We start from the raw sequence: 20,039 nt of genomic DNA, 5'->3' as shown, positions 1-20,039 counted from the left end.
GCCCCGAGCGCTGCCCCGAGCGCTGCCGCTGCTCTGTGCTCCATTCTCTCCGTTGCGGTACACTATTGCCCTTTTGGCTCAGTAATAGCTATAAAAGCTCTGATGAGATCTTATGGCACATAGCGTGAGCCTCGTAGTCTGTAGTGGTGCTCCTCAGCTCTCCGGGGTAGGGGTGTGTGTGTGTAAAAGAAGGATATAAACTGTGAATTTTGTCTTAGGTGTCAGGATGGTGCTCTCCATTTTGCGTACAGCCTGAGTACACATGATACATTTCCCATTTCTGCATGCCTCCTCAGGTTCTCTGTTGTTCACGTCAGGCCTGGGATTGCTTTTGAGAGGCAGAAATAATGTTTGATGATTCTTATGTTCATAGCTGTGATTGTAGACAAAGGACAAATAACTGGATTGTCAGCATCAATCTGATGTGGTGGGACCAGGCCAGCTGACCATGTCTGATGCTGCATTTGCATTCACTACCCAGCTACACAGGAATGAACCAAAGGCTTTACAAACACAGGTATTATTTGACTTCTGCAGCAATGCTGAATTTGTTTTCATTTGTGATCGTTACAAAAAGGTGATTATGACCCACTTGTTGAGTTAGCCCCCTAATGCATGCCAAATCTTCACGCTTGCTTTCACGATGCTGCCATACATAATCTTGACACTGCCATTTTGTAAGGATATAGATCAGAAACTACATCTGTAAATATTATTTACCCGTCTGTTTTGGTTTAATCGCAGTAGGCAGCTAAGCACACCGCCGTTTGCTCACTCCACTCACACAGGCAAGCAAAGCGAAATAAGAAATTCATTCACCGCATCCCATCAGCCCAGGTGTTCAGCCATTTCTGCATCTCCATCGCGTGTGATGGTGACTTGGGCAAGACAAACACCATAACTCCAAATGTTTCCCCCTTCCTCTTCTTCATCACAGCTTCATACACTGAGCATGACCTCAGATGGTATGGAACAGCCCTGTGGTCAGTTTATACACTGAGCACGATGTCACACGTATGGTCAGTTGGGGTCGGCTGTCCCGGCTGTGTCCCCCCCAGCCCATTGCCGGCGCTGTGAGGAGCAGAAAGGCCGCGACGCTGTGCAGGGGCTGCTCAGCAGTAACGAAAACATCCCTGTTCTGTCAACACTGTTTCCAGCACCAATCCAAAGCGTAGCACCATACCAGCTACCGTGAAAAAATGTCACTCTATCCCAGTCTAAACCAGTACGCTATCTTAACCGCTTACTTTACTGCATGGAAACAGAACCTAGAAACTTTATTCTGGACCATGTTTCAGCTTTCCATTTCTCCTTCATCATGCATCTCCTTCATCGTTTCTCTTTCTGTTACCTTTGCAAATTTAGTACTGCCGTACTAAATCAGTATGATATAATCATACCCACTTATATTACTAATTTTAGTTGTTGTTATAACTCATTAATTTCATTGTCAGAACTCTTAAAAAAAATCATTAAAAGGGCGTTCATTGTCCATTGCCCAGTCCCTTTGGAGCAGTTTTTTCAATGTGTGTACCCTCCCTAAGGTGCGCACCCTAAGTTGCAGATAAGTGCATAATGTTATTTACAAGATGATCTAAATGCATAGGTCAAAATGATTTTGGATACTGGCATTTGTCTTGCATGTGTCATGACAAAAGATCCATTTTCCTTACTGTTATACACTAGAGGGACATCACCTGTGTAGAGTGTTATGTGTAACATCAGCTTTTTTTTACACTTTGGAACAGCTCCAGTTTAATAGAAATGTTCCTGCAGTTCCAGAGAACTTGGCTCTCAGATTCTCTAACCCCCGTCCAATTACAATAGAAAAACTGAAGGCATCCAATGATCGGAGAGACCTACCTGGAAGTGGGGACCCCAGCATAAGAAGCTCTGGCATGTTTTCAGTGATATCTGAAGAGAGACTAAAATTGGCTATTCAGCTAGCCAAAAGGGACATCAAACGAAGACATCTTGAAGAGCAAGTGAAACAGCAAGTGTTTGGAGAAGCTGTCAATAAACCACTGTTGGCCCAGAAGCCACAACAGCAGAAGACTGAAGTATTTGAAAGTCCAGAAAATAAAAATGCACTGAAGTCTCAAACTCACTTGAAATATCAGCAGAAACTCAGTCAGCCTTCCAAAGTGGAGACTACCACCTCTGGCGCTAAAGTTTATCTTTACACACCAAAGGAGGGAAAGCTAATACCAGCTGTTTTGGACTCTTCACCCACCCATGGCACAGGACCAGACCCCAAGCCAAATGTAAACAAAAAAGAAGATAAAAATACACAGGAAGTCCGACGTCTGCAAAAAGAATTGAGGAGCTATGTCCAGAAAATTGAAGAACTGACTAAAAAAGGTGTAAGACTGAACAATAACTATGTTACATAAATGTACAGTAGTTTGCTGATTTGTTTTTCTTTCTGTTATTTTTTGGCTTGGATTAGCATCCGTTTTTAGTTCTGGATTTTTGAGAACCATCTACTTTTTTCAAAAGTAGAAAAAAGGTGTAATGGCTAGCCAGTTTAAGTAATAGCAGGGTTTAATATCTCTGAGAGTTTGTGGTGAGTTCCAATACAACCTGCAATGACAGTAAATTAGTGGTAGGCTGTTAATAACGTGGGTGAAAAACTCTTGGTGTCTGTAGGCGTATTGACTAGATTTTCAACCTGCAAAAAACAGTATCATAATTGACCACATTCTTGTCAGTGATGAGAAGGGGGGCAACAGCTGGTAAAATTTCATTTCACAAGTAAGTCTGACTCACCTAACCGTGGCTGTGCAGTAGCACGATTAATGTGCTTTCTGACACTGTGTTGTGGGCTGACCCTGGTTGGCAGCGAAGTGCCACACGCTTGTGCTCATTTTCCCCACGGCAGGACACGGGAGAGAATAGAAAGAATAAAAGCAAGAAAACTTGCGGGTTGAGATAAGGATAGTTTAGTAAGGGAAGGAAAGAGGAAGAAGAAAGAAAAAAAAATAAGTGATGCAGAAGCAATCACTCACTACCTTCCCCAAGTAGACCCAATGCCCAGCTGATCTGTAAGCAATGGCTACCTTTCCCCAGAAAAAATCAATTTTTTATTGCTGAGCATGCCATGGAATATCCCTTGGGTCAGTTGGGGTCAGCTGTCCTGGCTGTGTCCCCTCCCAGCTTCTTGCACGTGCCCAGCCTACGAACTGGTAGGGCATAGTTGAAAAAAGAGAAAGTTTAGTGCTGTGCAAGTATTGCTCAGCGATAACCAAAACACTGGTGTGTTGTCAGCACTTTCAGTCATAAATCCAAAACAGCACCGTACGGGTGAGCGTGAAGAAAACTAACTCCATCCCGGCCAGCCCCTGCGTACCCTGCCTTGGTTCTTCTGTACTGACTAGCCGGAGGTTTAACTGTTCCTAACTTTGAGTGCTTTACCTGCAACTTTGTCCCAAAGTGAAGGAGTCACACATGATTTTGTAAGCTGTAACTAATAAGCTATATTGTATAAGAAAGTTTAGTCAAATTCTAAATAGCAACATGATGTAGAGTTAAAATAAATACTTTGTATTACTGCTCGAGGGAGCCCTGCAAAATATATGATGCATTGTGTATTGGTTCTGCATGAAAGAGGCTTATTACTAAATTACGTTTATTGTCATGGCTTAATTGGGATTTTCACAGGTTAAATTAAGACATAAAACTTTACATTTTCTGCTTTTTAGGGAGAGAGAGAGAAATTTTAGATCCTGATGAAGAGGAACGAGTTTGCCTGAGGAGACAGAAACAAGCTGCACGGTCAGCTCGGATGCTGTATGTACTCCAGCAACAGGTAGGAACCAGCATTTTAAATTGGGGTGTAGAGTAGCTAGTTTATTGTGATGCATTTCATAGAAATGAACTGAAACAAGAGAAATTTGCTTGGGTTATCTCTGAACTTCCATGGCATTCTAGTTTACATCTGAATGGTGTCACTAATTTCGCTCATGACAGGACAGAGATGAGCACCACTGTTGGAAAATTTGGACTTTCACTCAAACATTACGGTGAAGATTAATTGTTCATTTATAGACATGGAGCTAATTCTGACTGACTTTTCTCTCTCCCCCTCCTTTCTTGATAAACAGGTAAAAGAAATTCAAGATGATTTAGAGAAGCTGAGTCCTCATAAAGTCAAACATACTAAAAAGGTAAGATGTAACTATCCTTCAGGCTGTGAGTAACTTAGTGACAGAAAGTTTTCTAGCTGATTGAGTGTGATGGTCTGGGGTACACCTGATCCCTCTCCAGAAGGGAGATTTTCTTTGTGTCTTGCACGTTTCGTCTCATTCTCAGAGAAATATGTTTCACTTGGTCTGATACTGCCTTTGCTGCTTCCCTCTTCACTTCTTACCTGTCTACAGCAAACTGGAGAGGAAGACTGTTTGTCTTCTGCTTTTATGTGGCTTCTAATTCCTTCTTCACTCCGGCTCCTTTTCTGAATAACAGTGTTCTGCTCTTGACTACCTTTTTTAACTTCTGTTGATGTCACTCAGTCTTATCAGCCTCCTTTCTGATTTTCTTCTCTGCCCAGCATCTTTCAGAAAGGTAGTACTGAGACCATGCCGACTGTTTGGCCACTATCGTCCCGTTGTCCCCTTGTGCTTTTCCATCTCTTGTGTTTTCTTCTGTAAGAAAAACTGGAGCTTGTTTATGTTTGTGCAATTGTTGCCCATTAGGATCAAGCACATGACTACAGTACTCTGTTGGCAGTGGTAGCGGAAACATCAGAATATGTTATAACCAGGTGTCCTGGTTTGAGTGACACAGGACTAATTTCTCTTCTAATACTTGGGAAGACTGCACTTTTAGAAGACTCTAGTGTCTGAATTTGTGAAAATATTTACTTTACATCCAGTTATGGTGTGTGGGTTTCAAGGTCTCCGTGTTTTCGAGCTCACCAGGTGCGGGTATGAGGAGCGAGACCCAGGCACTTGACCCAAGCCGGCCAACAGGGTTAATTCATACCATAAACATCACATTCAGTATAAATTAGAAAGTTTGCTGCAAAGTTCTCTCTCTCTCTCCCGTGATGGCTGCCATCCTGAGAACTCCTCGTCCCAGTGCCGGAGCCCTGAGCCCTTCCCTTTGCTGCAGCGTTGTCAGTGTCCCACATTTGCTGTCCTCTGCTGGGAGTGCACAGCTTCTACTGCTAGAATGGGCTGAGTATAATCCTTGTGTGTTTTATATTGATATTGGGATCAATACTGGTTCTTTAGCGTTATTAGTGTTAATTATGTAGTCTTATCCTATTAAATCTATTTATATTTCAACCCTTGTGTTTCCTTGTTTTTCCTGATTCCCCTTCCCAGGTAGGGAGGGCTCATCGGGTGAGAGAATAATCGTCTCAACAACAATAAATTGTTATGGGTTTCTCAAACCATAACACCTGGCTATTTTATCTGAAGCTAGCATGATAGTTGATATGAGTACTGTTGTGTAGTACCTTTAGTAGATTACTTAAATGCCTGTTTTGTTCTGTCTCACAAATGGCCTCATATCCATCAGAATTATCCCAAGCCTGAGTGTTTCTCCATGAAATTTTGGCAACAATTCTTTGAATAGTATCAGTATTCATAGAAACTGTAGCTGTTAAAGCATTTATTTTTCATTTTCCAGTCTCGAGCAGTATCCAGGTTGGCAGCAGCACACAGAGGAGCTGTACGAGCCTTGCAGGCATTTGCCAGTCAGTTTACAGATCAAACAGAGCAGCAGATTCCTACTCACTACAAGGAACTGGGCAGCCTCATTCGACAACTCTCTCTCTGTTCTGCCAAACTAGAAGTGGATTCTTCCATTTCTGACATTATCATAGATATTTTGCTGCAGGTTGAGGTAGGAAAATACATTTTGTTTTTGCTAAGGCAGAAAAGATGTTGTGAAATATAAGACTGCAAACTATATTGTGTGTTCATAAAATGGCCGAATAACTTACTGTTGGTTTGGGTTTTTTTTAAAGGCCATATTTTCTAATGTATAAATGTGTTTCTAATGTTCCTAAATAATGGTGGTCTAAAATAGAGTTGCATCCTAAACACAGAAGCTACCTGCTGCTGTTCTTGTTGATGCAGTTCCTGTCTTTACTGGCTCTCCAGTAGAATGAAGGCTGGTAGTGATAGCGGTAACAAAGCACCAGCTTCTGATTTGTTTGCCATTTTCGGGACTGACAGAATTGCATTTTCTACATTGGTGCAAGTTGCCTGTTTGTTGTTTTGCAATGCATGCTTTAGCTGTCAGGATTAGTGATGAGCATCTGAGCCTCACACGTGGTGGTGGGTGCAGGATTGTCCAGATAGAAGATAAAGTTGTAGCTACACGAGTTACCTAAGCTCTATCCCCTTCAAATGGCTTTTGTTAGTGGTATCTGATGTCTTAAAAATTGTGGTTCACATAATGGAATCCAAGTTCTGATTCACATTTCCTACTGCAGTTCCTACCTACAAGATTTTTTTTTTTAAGTAAGAACCGATGTAACCTGAACTATTGCGAAACCAGTATTTAATTAATTTGAATAAAAGCAACTGATACAATAGCCGTAAGATATTTTATTTTCCTTAAAATATTGTTCTAACTGTATGAGCTGTGTTTTTATTTTTATTGTTCTCCTTATGAGAACAGTAGCAGTGCTAACTGCCTGGGAACAAGAAAGGAGGTAGAATTATTTAAGTCTGGACTTAGCATTGGAAGAAGTGTCTATCTGTCTTACCGTAGTCATGTGGGCATTTTCTGTCTGTAGGCTTTGTGCCTATTTGTTTTTGTACATACTGTAAGCAGATAATTTGATGAAGTCAATTGTAAACACAAAAATGCAAGCCTTTTCTGTTAAGATTTAAGTTAATATTATGAAGAAGCTTCTGCATGAACAAGCTATTGGGAATAAAACAAACGTCAAAAACAAAACCACACCAAAAAAGTTCCAGCTAAGAATCTCTTGAATTTGCTTCTCATGCTTACATCAGGTTTACTGAGAGAGTAATTAATATTCTAAATATTTTGTGCAGGATCTGGATTCATTGCTGGGAAAGAAACAAACACCCAAAAAAGTGAAGAAATGTATTTCAGCATCTCAGGGCAAATCTCCAAGGAACACTGAGACATTTCCAGCCAGAAAGCAGCTTACATCTCCAAAAGGAGAAAACAAATCTCGCATCTTAAAGGGACAGCGTGGACAAGAACATAGAAAACCTCCAGCTGCCAGGAGTCTCTTGACTGGTTTGTATTTTGAATTATTAAATACATTTTTATTAGGTAACTTACTATCTGCAGTTCAGTTTTGTAGCATGTTACGTATTGTTGGTCAGAATTGTATAACAGCCCATATGGAGTTATCAGATTCACACAGCCTTGTTGTGCATTATTTTTTCAGCTGTTCCCCTGAGATGATAGACCTGCAGGTTTATATGCCCCTTTATTACTATATTATTATTATTATCATCATGTTCTTCCTATTTTTGTCCATTTCTTTTACCATGCTACACTTGGATTGTGTTTCTGCAGCGTACACCTAAATGGCAGTTTACAAGTTGACCTTAATGGTGCATACAGAATATTTCCAAATATCTACCTAGATAATACTGTATAAATACGCTATTTTGGAATGCAAAGTCGCTGAGTGTTAGTAGAACTCCAACAAAGCTATTGTTGTTTAACGGTTTACAGAGAAAAGATATACTGAAGCCTTGGCTCAGAATTTCCTTGCTTTGTGCAGTTTCTCTGCTTTTGAGAGGGGTGACTGGGTTTTATTCTTGCCAGTTCGTTAATGTTAATGTCTTCTGCGCCAGTAATCGCAGTTTCAGTACCTAGAGACACGTTAACTGATAGTTAAGCTGAAGACTTTGGTATTTTTCAAAACCAGCTTGCCATGCAACTGTTGGAAATTGGTTTGCTTTCTTGTTCTTTTACTTCATATATGAAAGGAAATGGGCTTTATTCTTTCTCAAGGTGGTGTGAGATCAATTTACCATCTGAAGTATTTTGACACCTTGTGAAAGCCATTGGAGCTTATTGCATTATTATATAACCTATATTAATTGCTTTTCTTCTTTGGAGTGCCTTTCTCATACCATTTTTTAATAGAATAGTAATTATTCCTTTCTACCTCTAGGTAAGGGAGAGGAGAATTCTGTGAGATTAATTCATCTTTGACAGTCCAGAGAGACAGTGTATGGACAAGCATCTAATGGTTTCCATGTGTCTTGCTGCCTAAAAAAAGACTGTTTTGTTATCACTGCCTAGACCTCATATGGCAATTACTACCGAAAAGCTTTTGCATGGTTTTCATATATACGTGTACTTTCAAATGTCTGTATGTATATGCATACAAAATTCAAAATCTCCTATCCATTGAAACAGTGTAAGAAAGACAATTTATTTAATACTTGTTAGGAAAGACAAGAGGTTTTTTTCTTTTTTTATTTGATTTTTTTTAATTATGATGGAGCTTAAAAGTTCATTATTAGATATACCTAGCATAACAGAAGTATCAAATGTAGAAATAAAGAGGATTCTTGCCCCTTTCACCTTACAGTTGAAAGTTTATTTATTATTTTTGATACAGATAAACATTGACATGTTGCAAATATTTCAGCAGTTCAGAAGGTAAACAGTTGTGCTCATATATTGCACAATAAATTCCGAGAAGAAGATGACCCACCTACTCGAGAGAGAAGTGCCGCTTTACAAGGAAGCATAGATGCATTGGTGAGAGCTAGAGCTGTGAAAAAAGATCCCACCCTTGAAAGTGGCCCTTTTAAGAAGAAAGGCATGTTATTACCTGCAAAATCACAGGTATGGGAGTGATAAAAGTATTTATGCTTTCTTCTGCTTCTCTCTGGGATTTGTTATGTAATGTAAGACACTATCAAGCTTTGCAGTTCTTCACATTTTTTTTATTCTGAGCTAGGAGACTTAGGCAGATAAACCATGTCATCTGCCTACATTATTCCTAGTGGTTTTGACTATTTTATCGGATGTTTTTTGAAAGTAGTGTTATTGTTCCTTGGAAACGCACTGTACAACTAGAAACAATCAATAACAGAATTAGCATGGAAAACTTGCACCAAAACTAGTTTCATGTTCAAAATTAGTGGTTTTTTTTTTCAACTTGAAATTGAAGCTGCAATATTTTCCTCTTCTTTGTTCTCCTCTGTTGTGAAAAATGCACTCAGCAGTAATGTGGAGCTAATGCTTGTGTTAGTAGGATGATATAAGTTAGGCAGATTTACTTCATTGATTACAGAAATTATAAAACTTCACAACACAAGTTCTGGTTTCTGGTAGGTCTTTCTTGCAACCAGCAAGAGGCTTCTGTAATGCAAACAAATGAGTTCTTAACAGAATACTTCAGAGTGCTAAATTTTGCAAATAGTTAGGGTTTTTTATTAAATGCTTTTTTTTCCCTTCCTCAGAGTATCACCTTCAGCTTGAAAAATCAGATGTGATACAGTAACAGGTGTATGCATCTGTAACCGTTACTTCTTCCCATACCTGTCGGTGAGGATTGTGAGCAGGAAGGTTAAGCATTTCAGTGATTCATACTGAGGGGACTAGTCTACGTGTCCCTGTAGCAGATACAAATATGGCAATATTATAGTTTCATGGCTCAATAAAATGTTACTTTGGAAATCTTGTATTTGGATTTATTAAGAGTTAACATAGAGTCTAATTCTGAACGTTTCAAAAGAAGTTTTGCCCCATGAAGAGCAACGTTGGAAAGATTGGAACTGTTTGCAAAAATAATAGTTGCAGGATTAAGGGTATGTTCTCTTCAGGCACAGTTGTAATTCCCTTTAAATCAGTTGTAAAACCTCCATGTAGCTCAACTGTGCAACAAAGCCAGCAGGCAGGACTTCAAGACCAGTTCTGAAGCAGAATGCAAAATACTTTAAAAATTCAACAACTGGAATATGTGTTTTTAATACGATTGTGTTAATTTTAAGGGAATACTGAAATCTCTAAAATCAACACGGGTACAGCCTCCAGGAAAGCGTGCCCGATTTCAAGAGACAACTATAGCGTTCCAGCTAAAACAGAACAAACGACTTGTTAAGGAGAGCAGAGCACCCCGCGTGCCTCCAAACCCCGCATCTCCGCCTGCTTCACCGAAGCGGTATGTTCACAGTCGGGTGGAACCCGTCTTTACCCTGCGTTCCTGGGGAAATGCTGCTGTATCTGTAGTGGTAAATGGGATGGATTTGGCCTGCCTGTCAGAACGTGAAGGCAAGTGGCACCGCACAGCTTGCTACCGGATGGTGTATTAGATAGCCATGAACTGCCCGTTTGCCAGTAACAGAAACATAACTGAAGATCCCTGATTCTCAACAGAATTTCCTGGTTTATACGGTCTTACAGTCAGTGTCAATTTTCTCTCTAAAGTTTTCTAAACTAATGCTCAGAATCACATGGTTTCATCCTTCAGTTGTTATAATGTGCATTTTCTAACCGTCTGTGTCACTGTGTTATTTTTGAAGACTAGCATGGCTTGAAGCAGCAACTTCAAGAAGAGTGAAGGACCTAACTGACCTTAGCAGAGGAGAAGTGAAAAAAATACATAAGTTAAGGTAATGACTTACTTTGAAAGCTAGTTAATGGTGTCAGATATGATATGGTCTTCTCCCCACTCCCACCAGTCCCCCCGAAAGTACATTTATGTGTTTGGGTTTTTTATATTGTTGTTGTTATACCAAGTTTCAGAATGGCATTGTCATTTGTTCTTTTTTGTGTAGGTCACAAAGTGCTTCTCCAACGCAGTACACAGACAAAGTTGAGAAGGCAGTATGGGAGCACTTAGAACCTCGATTAGATGGAACACAGGTAGTACAGTCAAGCTCATGCCCCTGTTTGAAGGATGCCTTTAGAGCTGTAAAACATTTATAAAGGGGCAACACGTGGTTTATTTTCAACTTAATGCAAGTCATATTTATGTAGTCAACACAGTTTTGGACTTTTGGAGAGTATATTTCCATTTCAATATGTGGGTCTTGAATTATTGTAACGAAGTTTGGCAAAGCTGCGATAAATTTTTTTGTTGTTAGCGTCTTCTCAAGTAGATGCATTTTTAAGTTGTTTTTGAATGGTCATAACAGTTCCATGCTGAACATGACTGGACTTGGTGAGATTATTTTAATAATTCTTCTAATACCATATTTAATGACTAAATAAATTTGGACTAGTAATAATACTGACTAATAACACAGAAAGCCTAGTTATTGTGAGAGGATTTACTTTTTATTTATAAGACCAATCTCTCCTTGGAAGCAAACTGTCATTTGAAGGATTCTTTATTTATAAACCACCTTTTAACTCATGCAGCTGAGAAGGTATATTCTATCTGTATGTTACAGAGTAAAGTTGTTTGACGTTTAAGACAAATTTTTATCTTTGCCATATAGCAGAATGCATCTAGAAGAGTAGTACTGATTTCCCAAACTTGACAATTTCAGCTTACATAAGACACATCTTTAAAACAGCATCATTGTATGGGCACGTGGGCCTTCTAAAGTATTGTTTTGTAACCATGTACAGTATGAAACAATGAGAAAGCTCTTTCTAACATCATCTCTTTTGTATATTTTTTGGCTTGATGTCACCTTAAATGCATGAAGTTGCTTGGGGAAAAAAATGTTTTCATATAAAATAACACAGGTAAATGAATAGTGATATCATACCATGGCTAATTGGTAAAACTGGGCACAACTGAAACCTGTGGCCTGGATCGTATTTATTTACTCATTACCATCTGGAGCTGCCGTGAGAGTGTTTCTCTATGATAAATTAAATGTATGTATGTGTAGTGGTTTGTAAGATGAGGGCCTTCACTTCACTTTCTTGAATTCCTGGGTGATCCCTGAACCTGTGACAGTTTTGTCTTCAAGTTGGGAACATAGCTGTGTAGCAAGCTTTTTCCATATTCATTGATTTTTTTGGTAGGAACATTATTGTTTTATTGTGTGGGTGGAAGGAAAACATGAATCTATTTGGATTTTCATTGAAGGGAAAAGTCGAAATGACAATTGGATTATTTCCATGAGCTGCTGTAAGAAAAGTTTGATTTGTAAACATTCTTTCCCAAATTAGTTTTTGGGGTTTTTTTTCTTTCTTTCTTGCATTGGCTGTGTGTTTTTTTGTTTGTGTTATTTTAGGGGTTTTTTTGTTTGTTTTTTTTAAGTAGCAGGCTGCAGCAAATGCAGATATTCTGAGTGAAAAGCTATTGGATGATCTTTTGGAAGATACTGCTCAGGAACTGTGGAGTATGGAGCAGCATGAGAGACTGCAAACTGAGGCTCTGCCCATGGCTGACATGCATAGTCTGGAGTCAATGTTGCAAAGAATGGAAGAAATTGAAGTAAGATCTTTCTTGGTTAGACTCATTAGTGCCAATTTCTTGCTTACTGTCCATAAATTGCAATATCTGTAAGTATCTACATTCTTAAATGAAGCAAAGTCTGACTGGATCAGTGTAGGAAATGAAAGACTTCGAAGGGGTTTGCACTTCCCGCAAAACGTAGTGTAAGAATAGCAGAGGAATGTTTGCCCTAATGTTTTTATTGCTAGCTTTAGAGTCGGTAGAGCTGTGTATGCTTCCCACCTCCAGGCTGTGGCTTAGATCATCATATATGAATGGGAGGACCAGTATGGCAATTAAGTTGATTGTCTCACAGATTGGAAAGTGTTTGAATATTTAAGGATTTAATTTTTTTTTTTTTTCATTTTTTGGTGATACAGAATCCTAGTATTCTAGTAGCATGTGCATCTCAAGGAAATATGCTCTGGCAATCTAAAATATTTTACAGAGCAACGTGGGGAAGTCAGGCAAATACATGGTTATCTGTGCCCTCATTTACCCATCTTTAGTGTAAATATTCATGAGGTTATCATTTACTTGACTTGAACTTTCTCATATATTGCTTTCTTAAAAAAATTTCATTGACCAGCTTTTCCATAGTTTTTGGTTTGTCCCATTTCAACATTCCTGTTCAGTGAAATTTATCATAACTTAGAACTGCTGAGTTCAGTGCCATTTCCTTCTAGAGATCTACTCATAAGTTGGAAGCGTGAAGCTTAAGTGTGCAGTGTCCTTACCCGTATGATAAGCACAGGTGTGAATTCACCTTTGGTAAGGCAGGAGCAGCGCCGGGGCCTGTCCATCTTTGGAGAACTGCTGTTGATCTGAACTGGGAGGAACTGCCACGGTACTGGCACCTAGCTGAGTCTTCAAGTGTGACGTTTTGAACGAGATGATAATCTGTGATTTCACCCCCCTGCCCCTTTCCTGTGTTACGTTAACGAGGCAAAATAAGCCTACTTTGGCCAAGGAGGATCATGACCTGCTTTCCCACTGGGACATGACCGGTGCAGCTGAACTGATAACTATGTGTTGATTGATTAATTTTTTATGTTCAAAACCAGAGATACCAAGAGGCTGTACGCAGGAGATTCACCAAGATTGTGTACAGTGATTCCGAGTTCTGGGCCCAGGAAGACAAAGTTGGTAAGTGTCTTTTTAACACAACTTGATTTTCCTGTAATCTGTATCTTTAAATTCAGATGTTTTGAAATCAAAATCATTGGATTATGTGTGATCAAATAGCACCATCCAGACACATTTTTTACTCCTTTCAGAGGACTGTTTCTAAAATCTAGTTCTAAAATCAGTATTTTAAAGAGGAAGGTTCTCTTCTGATCCTTCTGATCACAGGCTGTGATATTCTACTTGCCTTTATTTGGGCTGCATTTGGATGGAAAGCACTGCTACTGCAGAATAGCTGAAGGATAGGAATCTTTAACAATACTTCCAGTCATCAAATGTTAAGTTTGAATGTCTTCCCTTTTCTAGGCATTTGTCATTCCTTAGCTTAGATATTTTCTTTTCTGCCAAAATGTGTGTAATGATTTTTGTGCAGTGAAGATGATATTCCATGAGTATATACACTCAAATTCATCTGTAAGCTACTTGAATTTACTCCAGAAGACAGCTAGTTTACTTTCTAAGTCTGAGGTCCTCTGAGTCACTCTTTTTCTTGTTAAGCTCTTCATGACTGCCTGTCTTCAGTTTTGAGAAAGGCACTGGCAAATCTGTAAATCTTAATCTTGAAAAGAGTATTTAGTGTGTTCTCATTTGACTTGATTCCTTTGAAACACCATTAATTACTTAGTAGTGATCATTTTCATGCTGCTGAACTCAAAACTATTCTTAAGAGTTCACAGGCTGAGGTAAGGTATAGTGAAACAATCTCAGTTTGTTCCTGCTGTTGATTTACTTGGGCAGGAGCAAGCCGATATTTATCTTCTAGTTTGCTTCGCCCATTTTCTTTCCTTTGTTTTAATAAACTATCAGTTTAAACAGCTTAGAGTCCAAGAGTAAATGTTAAGTAAATATTAGCGTGGCAGTGAATCCATGACAGTTTAAGGTTTTTCTGGCAGTACACAGAAGGTAATATTAAATTACTTAAGCTTAGAAGATTTTTCTCTTTCCTTATTCCTTTCAAATGATGTTGTTTTTAGATCTTGCAGCATACATGAAAGTTTAACTTTTATAGCCTCAGAAACTCTGGATTTTTCTGTACAGAATTCATTACCTAATGTGCTTCAGCAAAAAGTATTTAATCCTTGAAAAAAACCAACAGTTTGGATTGCTTCCAGTTCACATTTATCACATTTTTCCTGCTTGTTTTTATTGTATAGAAAATAAAAGAAAGAATCTAAAATCCTTCAGATGAAAGATATAACTAACTTCTCACATCAGATTGAATTTTTAATTGAGAGGGACCTAAGTAATATTAGTAGGAAACTGTTCACTAATGAAAGGTAGCATTCCAAACAATAGTTTGATGTTTCCCGTACATAAGTGTACGTACTTTAATATTGTTTGCCACAGTGGCGTGCTAATAAGGAAGGCTTTTGCTTGTTGTTTTTGACATCCCCCTGCTCTGTACATTATCCTACTGTTTGATTGAGTACAACAGTGAAGCTGCACTGATTTTCCAAGCGGAATGTCTGATCACATACTGATTTTAATGGAACTGTGTTGTTTTACACCAGTTGGAAAATTTCACAGTAAGACTGGTGAAGACTTAGCCCAAATCTTGTTGGATTTTTTTTCCACATCTTGGATTTACTGCCAAGCTTAATAGACTACGCTAGTTTTAGAGTGGCATTTTCTATCTCTCCTCTAGAAGTATCCACTGACAGAACAAACTATTAATACTAAAGGTAGGATTTCTAAAATGCTTAGCTTTAATACACTGACCTCTTCGAAATCCTATATTGAATTTACATTTTAGGGGCTTGTCACCTTCAATACTTATCTGAATGACTTCCCCTTAAAAGAAGCAAAAGTCTTTGTGGGGACTTACCTGCAGTAAACGTAGTTTTTCTCTTCTGAAGAAAGAATTTTAAATGTTATTTTCTTCCTTCTAGAACAACAAATTGCATCAATAGCTAAAAGACCTACATCTCCTCATCCAATTCAGATAACCAAATTAATCGGATGCACAGAGACAGAAATGGGCATTGTATGTGAAAAACTTTTTGATGGCAAGTAAGTAGAAAATTTGGCACTACACTAAACTGTGGTGCATATGAGCTGTGTGTCTTCATTATAGTGGCTTCATTACAGAAAATTGCAGTTACTATTTGAAGAGATTTTCTGATCCTTCGAAAAGGTACTTAAAAATCTAGTTCTGGCTTAACGACTGTTTTATATTTCCAGTGATAGCGATGAAAAGAAAGAAGCAGAGGAGAAATTGCAGACTGGAAATGACATTCTGCAGCCCTTGACTTGGAATTCTCTACATAAAGAGCGCTGTGTGTCTCTCTCTGTGCCAAAGCATATGCTCCAGAGCATCTTGGACTATAACAGCAGATACCAGCATCACTTGAAGCTTATTTCCCATGAGGCGATAGGCACTTTCAATCCATGGCAGATTGCTGAGAGGTATATGAACTATCTTTGTGTTTTTGAAGCTGATTAACAGTTTTTTTTCTGTCCTTATTCAGGAAAGGAGTGGGGAGGGGACTATTTAAATTCCAAATTGAAAGCCAGAAGCAGTCAGCTGTTCCTCTACTGGGACTTGGTGTTCATGGATTTTTAAGGTGGTTGGATAAAGCAAAACGGTATGGGAGCAGAGTGTCCCAGAAAAGTGATTATTTTTCACATCTTTCTATGGTGTTACCACAAAAACAACTGTGCGAAATACAGGGTAACTTAAATTATTTTCAGAAGACTATCATCAAGAGGTAAATTGAAGGAAAACAAAATTAACTTTTTTGTTTTCTGAGTGAAAATGAAATAAAGCACTGTAAATAACTGTGCAAATTTTAATCTTTGTGGTGAGGGATCATGAAGTTAATGTTTCATAGAACAACAGTAGATATTCTTTAAAAAGAGACCACTGGCCTTAGCGCAGATTTCAGTGCTTCCTCTTCCAGATATCTTCATGCTTCATGGAGTTCACTGTGGAAAGTGTGACATAGGTGGCTTACTATCCCTTAGTACAAATAGGAGAGGTGAAGAAGCACTCAGTAACAGTCTCTCTGCTGTTCACTTCCTGGCAAAGAAAAATTGCCTATCACGCCTAGTGTCTGCTAAGCAAGCAGGGCAGTGTAAGCTGAAATACCCTCCCTTGCACCGAAGCTTCAGTAAGTGTTTTGATTGCTCAGTAACAGCTAAATTATACCACTGGTTATCATTTCCTTGCACTTTTCTTGAGTGATTGCCTACAATTGCCTAGAAATCATTTTCAATATGTGTGTGTACATATATATTTCAGAAATCACCTATTGGTCTTGTAAAGTCCCAGCCCAAAAAAGACATGGAAATACAGGCTGAACTTGAACCTTGCTAGTCTTGTTCTTTCAGAACAAAAGAAATACGGGCACAACATCAGTTGGCGCAGAGGGGATGTTAATTCCCTGCATAGTGGAAATGAGAAGGCTTCTGACTATGGGAGGAGAGAAATGAAAGAAGACAACTCTGTATTATTAAGAAAGAACTACAAAATCTAACTTCAGTGGTTGTAGATGGAATGGTTTGCCATAATTATATTGGCAGACTGGACATCGGGCTTAATTGCCAAGAGTTTTCAAACTTCTGCACACATTTTTAATGTAGCAGCATCGCAATCAGCGACACAGCTCATTTGAGTAACATTTGGTGTCTGCATCAGTGTTTCCAGGAGCAGGTCCTGCAATATTTAACATGATTTGCATGCATGAAGTTACTCATGTGTGTTGATGGTTTGCCCAACTGTGGATAAGTAGGCAAATGTTTCAGTAACTGCGGTTAGACCACTGTATTTGAATCTACTGAACTAAACGACCAAAGTATGCGTTGTCATTCTGCCTTCTGAGCTGTACTCCTTTTTATAATTAGCGTGAGGCCGGATAGTTCAAGGACCAGCACCTTCTTGGGATTGGCAGGTGGATTAAATGGCAGTGAATCTCTCCTGACAGCTGAACTCACTGCTGCCATTTGCCTGATACATGTTGTTACCTGAAATCAAACTACAAATGCAGTCTGATATCCAGCATGCGTCATTGACTTATTCTTACCACCAGAGGGCATTATAAATCTTTTATATAAAACAGTATCACACAATGTTTAAAAGAAACTCTCCCGTTCTATGCTCAAAAAGTCTTAGAAAGACTAATTAGATGAGATGTTTTCAAGAGGCCAGTAAACAATTGTGTTCTTACACTAAAATAGTTTTTCCCTCTGTACCATCTGCAGTGGTTCAGAGATCACTGAAAACTGAAAGTTCTCGTCTCGCTTTTCTTTCAACTATTGCTCTCAGTAAGGCCTGATTCAGTGGCAACTAAAACCATTAAGAACCTTCTCAGTTGCTTCAATGGCCTTTGGATGAGCACCATAGTATGTTAACTCTTATTCCCAAAGCAGGATTTCTATCATCTAAGAGTTTCAAAAAAGGAAGCAACTAAGATCTCTCAACACTTTTAAGCCTCAAGTATGGCCTTTGCTATGAACCAGACTGAGGAAAGAATTTCTGATATCTTATACAACTCACATCAGAACACATACCACATCTTTTCTTGGGCTAAGCAGTAGAAAGAATGAAAAAACACGAGTATTTGCATTTAAAATCAGAGCACTGATATCAATGGAATGAATGACTGGAATTTGAAATCTGACATTCTGAACCTTTTCCTTTTCTTTATTTCCCTCCCTCCCCCTCAGTCTTGCAGAGCAACTAACAGAAGAAGCCCTATGTGATGTGGCAGCAGAGCTGCAGGATGTTTGTGAAGATTATGCAGAAGCTGTATTCACGTCAGAGTTCTTGCAGCCAGCGCAGTAAATGATTTCAAATCTGCCCCATTATCAAATGCAACATCAGCCTCAGTCTAACAGTCTTAACAGATGATCTTATTTTTCATGTGTTTTTGTTAAAGTCTGTGAGATTCTGTTCAGCAAATGAATTAAGTCCCTCAAGGATTCATCTTGGGTTTTTATAAAACCATTATCATGTTTTCCTTTCAGACTTTATTACACTGCATTTATCAGGACTTTTTTTAGCCATTGTTTGAATAGAATGAAGTAAACTGTTGCTGGTAAAGGTTATATAATTTGATAGGAATACCAATCCATTTGTATACCTGTGTTACTTCATGCATTTTTCTGTGTGATCTTACTAGAATAAAATACTGGGAGGAGGACTGGGCTCAAGCAGTAGCACGGACTCAGCTGTACTGTGCCTCAATTTTCTGCTTTAAAATGGAGAGGATCGGACTTACCTCAGGGAAGGGAGCTATGGGCTTTGGTTTATTCTTGTCTGCAAAATGCACTGAACGTATCTGATAGTCGTGTTGGAAGAATGAAGCATTACTTCTATTTCTAAAGCCAAGATGGAACAGTCCAGAGTAAGAGCTGTTTGGTTTGCTGTTCAGGGCTTTCAGTGTCATGTAAGAAAGATGTTGTCTGACCACCATGCTTAGTGAACACACTAGGATTAGTTCTTTTGGGGATGTGGCTACCCAAAGGAAGGATTCTCGTGGCGCAGCATTAACTAGATTTGGATGCAGCATTGGCTGTACTCACAGGCCAACAGCCTGATGGGACTCTTCCAATCCACTTCTAATGGAGTACCTCCTCTGTTGGTTTCTGATTATCGCTAGTACATTATGCACAGACAAATGACACCTTTCAAGAGAAGCATATGATGGAGATTTTCTCCCTTTTTTTCTTAAACTAGTCTAAAATATTATAATTTTATAAGCATTTAGTGATCCAACCCCACATTCTTTACTCTTAAGAATCCCATTGACCTCAAGAACAAGAAAATAAATTAACAACTGGCATTTCCACAATAATAAATTAACTAGTTCATTTCAATTAATCAATGTACTGGTTTGGGTTATGTCTGGAGCAAGCAATGAGTAACAATTATTTATGGTAGTATTCTAGGGAAATGCAAATTTGACCCTTGAGGTAACCCGAAAAACAATATGACAGTCGGTTGCCTTTGACAAATCTCTTTTCTCCAATAGCGTTCATCCCATAACAGAATAATTTTTAACCTTCTGAGATTATTTATATTTCCTTTAATTAGAACACCCATTTTTAAATTAGTTCTGTTTTTATTGAAGCCTGGTTTACTGTTTTGTTTGTCTTGTAATTTACACCAAATGTAAGGATGTAAATGTTACTGCTGATGTATGATTTCTGTAATTTAAAACACTAAACACTTCTATCATTATAGAGATAACCCTGGTTTTAAGTCCAAAAGATTAAAGCCAGAGTGCCTCTATGTACGTGTATATATGCTTGTGAAAGTATTTTCAAGATGTTTTATTTTTTAATAAACAACACTTTTTCTTGGGACTGAACATAGTTTTAATGTAAGAAAAATTCCATCTGAAACCATTTGGAATAGTCAGCACCCGACACGCAGGGGAGTACCCGACAACATTACAAGAGTCAGACTACCATATGCCTTGAAATAACATGGTCATCTGTTGAAGTAAACACACTTAAATCCCATGGTGTTGTGAATTGTGTCCTCTGACTGATG

General features: G+C 38.7%; 1 protein-coding gene across 1 annotated transcript; it reads left to right on the top strand.

Annotated features, from left to right (window-relative positions):
• Nucleotides 1-448: 448 nt before the first annotated feature.
• On the top strand, nucleotides 449-18,326 carry KIAA0753 (KIAA0753 ortholog). Its single transcript, XM_009881469.1, has 15 exons — nucleotides 449-517; nucleotides 1,749-2,361; nucleotides 3,702-3,808; nucleotides 4,104-4,166; nucleotides 5,635-5,850; nucleotides 7,017-7,227; nucleotides 8,603-8,802; nucleotides 9,954-10,123; nucleotides 10,485-10,574; nucleotides 10,740-10,827; nucleotides 12,185-12,358; nucleotides 13,423-13,504; nucleotides 15,433-15,553; nucleotides 15,725-15,949; nucleotides 18,209-18,326. The coding sequence occupies exons 1-15, from the start codon at nucleotides 449-451 to the stop codon at nucleotides 18,324-18,326; spliced, it is 2,547 nt and encodes an 848-aa protein (XP_009879771.1).
• The last annotated feature ends 1,713 nt before the right edge of the window (nucleotides 18,327-20,039 follow it).

The sequence above is a fragment of the Charadrius vociferus genome, unplaced genomic scaffold (assembly GCF_000708025.1).
Source record: "Charadrius vociferus isolate BGI_N301 unplaced genomic scaffold, ASM70802v2 scaffold323, whole genome shotgun sequence".
Lineage (NCBI taxonomy): Eukaryota > Metazoa > Chordata > Aves > Charadriiformes > Charadriidae > Charadrius > Charadrius vociferus.
Note: the sequence above shows the minus strand (reverse complement) of the source record. Positions and strands in the feature narration are given on the sequence as shown.

What these genes read in the sequence shown, in the direction of transcription:
- KIAA0753 (XM_009881469.1), top strand. Translation starts at nt 449, where the DNA reads ATGTCTGATGCTGCATTTGCATTCACTACCCAGCTACACAGGAATGAA. An exon ending in CCGCCTGCTTCACCGAAGCG is followed by an intron (nt 10,124 to 10,484) that starts GTATGTTCACAG and finishes TTATTTTTGAAG; the next exon opens with ACTAGCATGGCTTGAAGCAG. An exon ending in GGCCCAGGAAGACAAAGTTG is followed by an intron (nt 13,505 to 15,432) that starts GTAAGTGTCTTT and finishes TCTTCCTTCTAG; the next exon opens with AACAACAAATTGCATCAATA.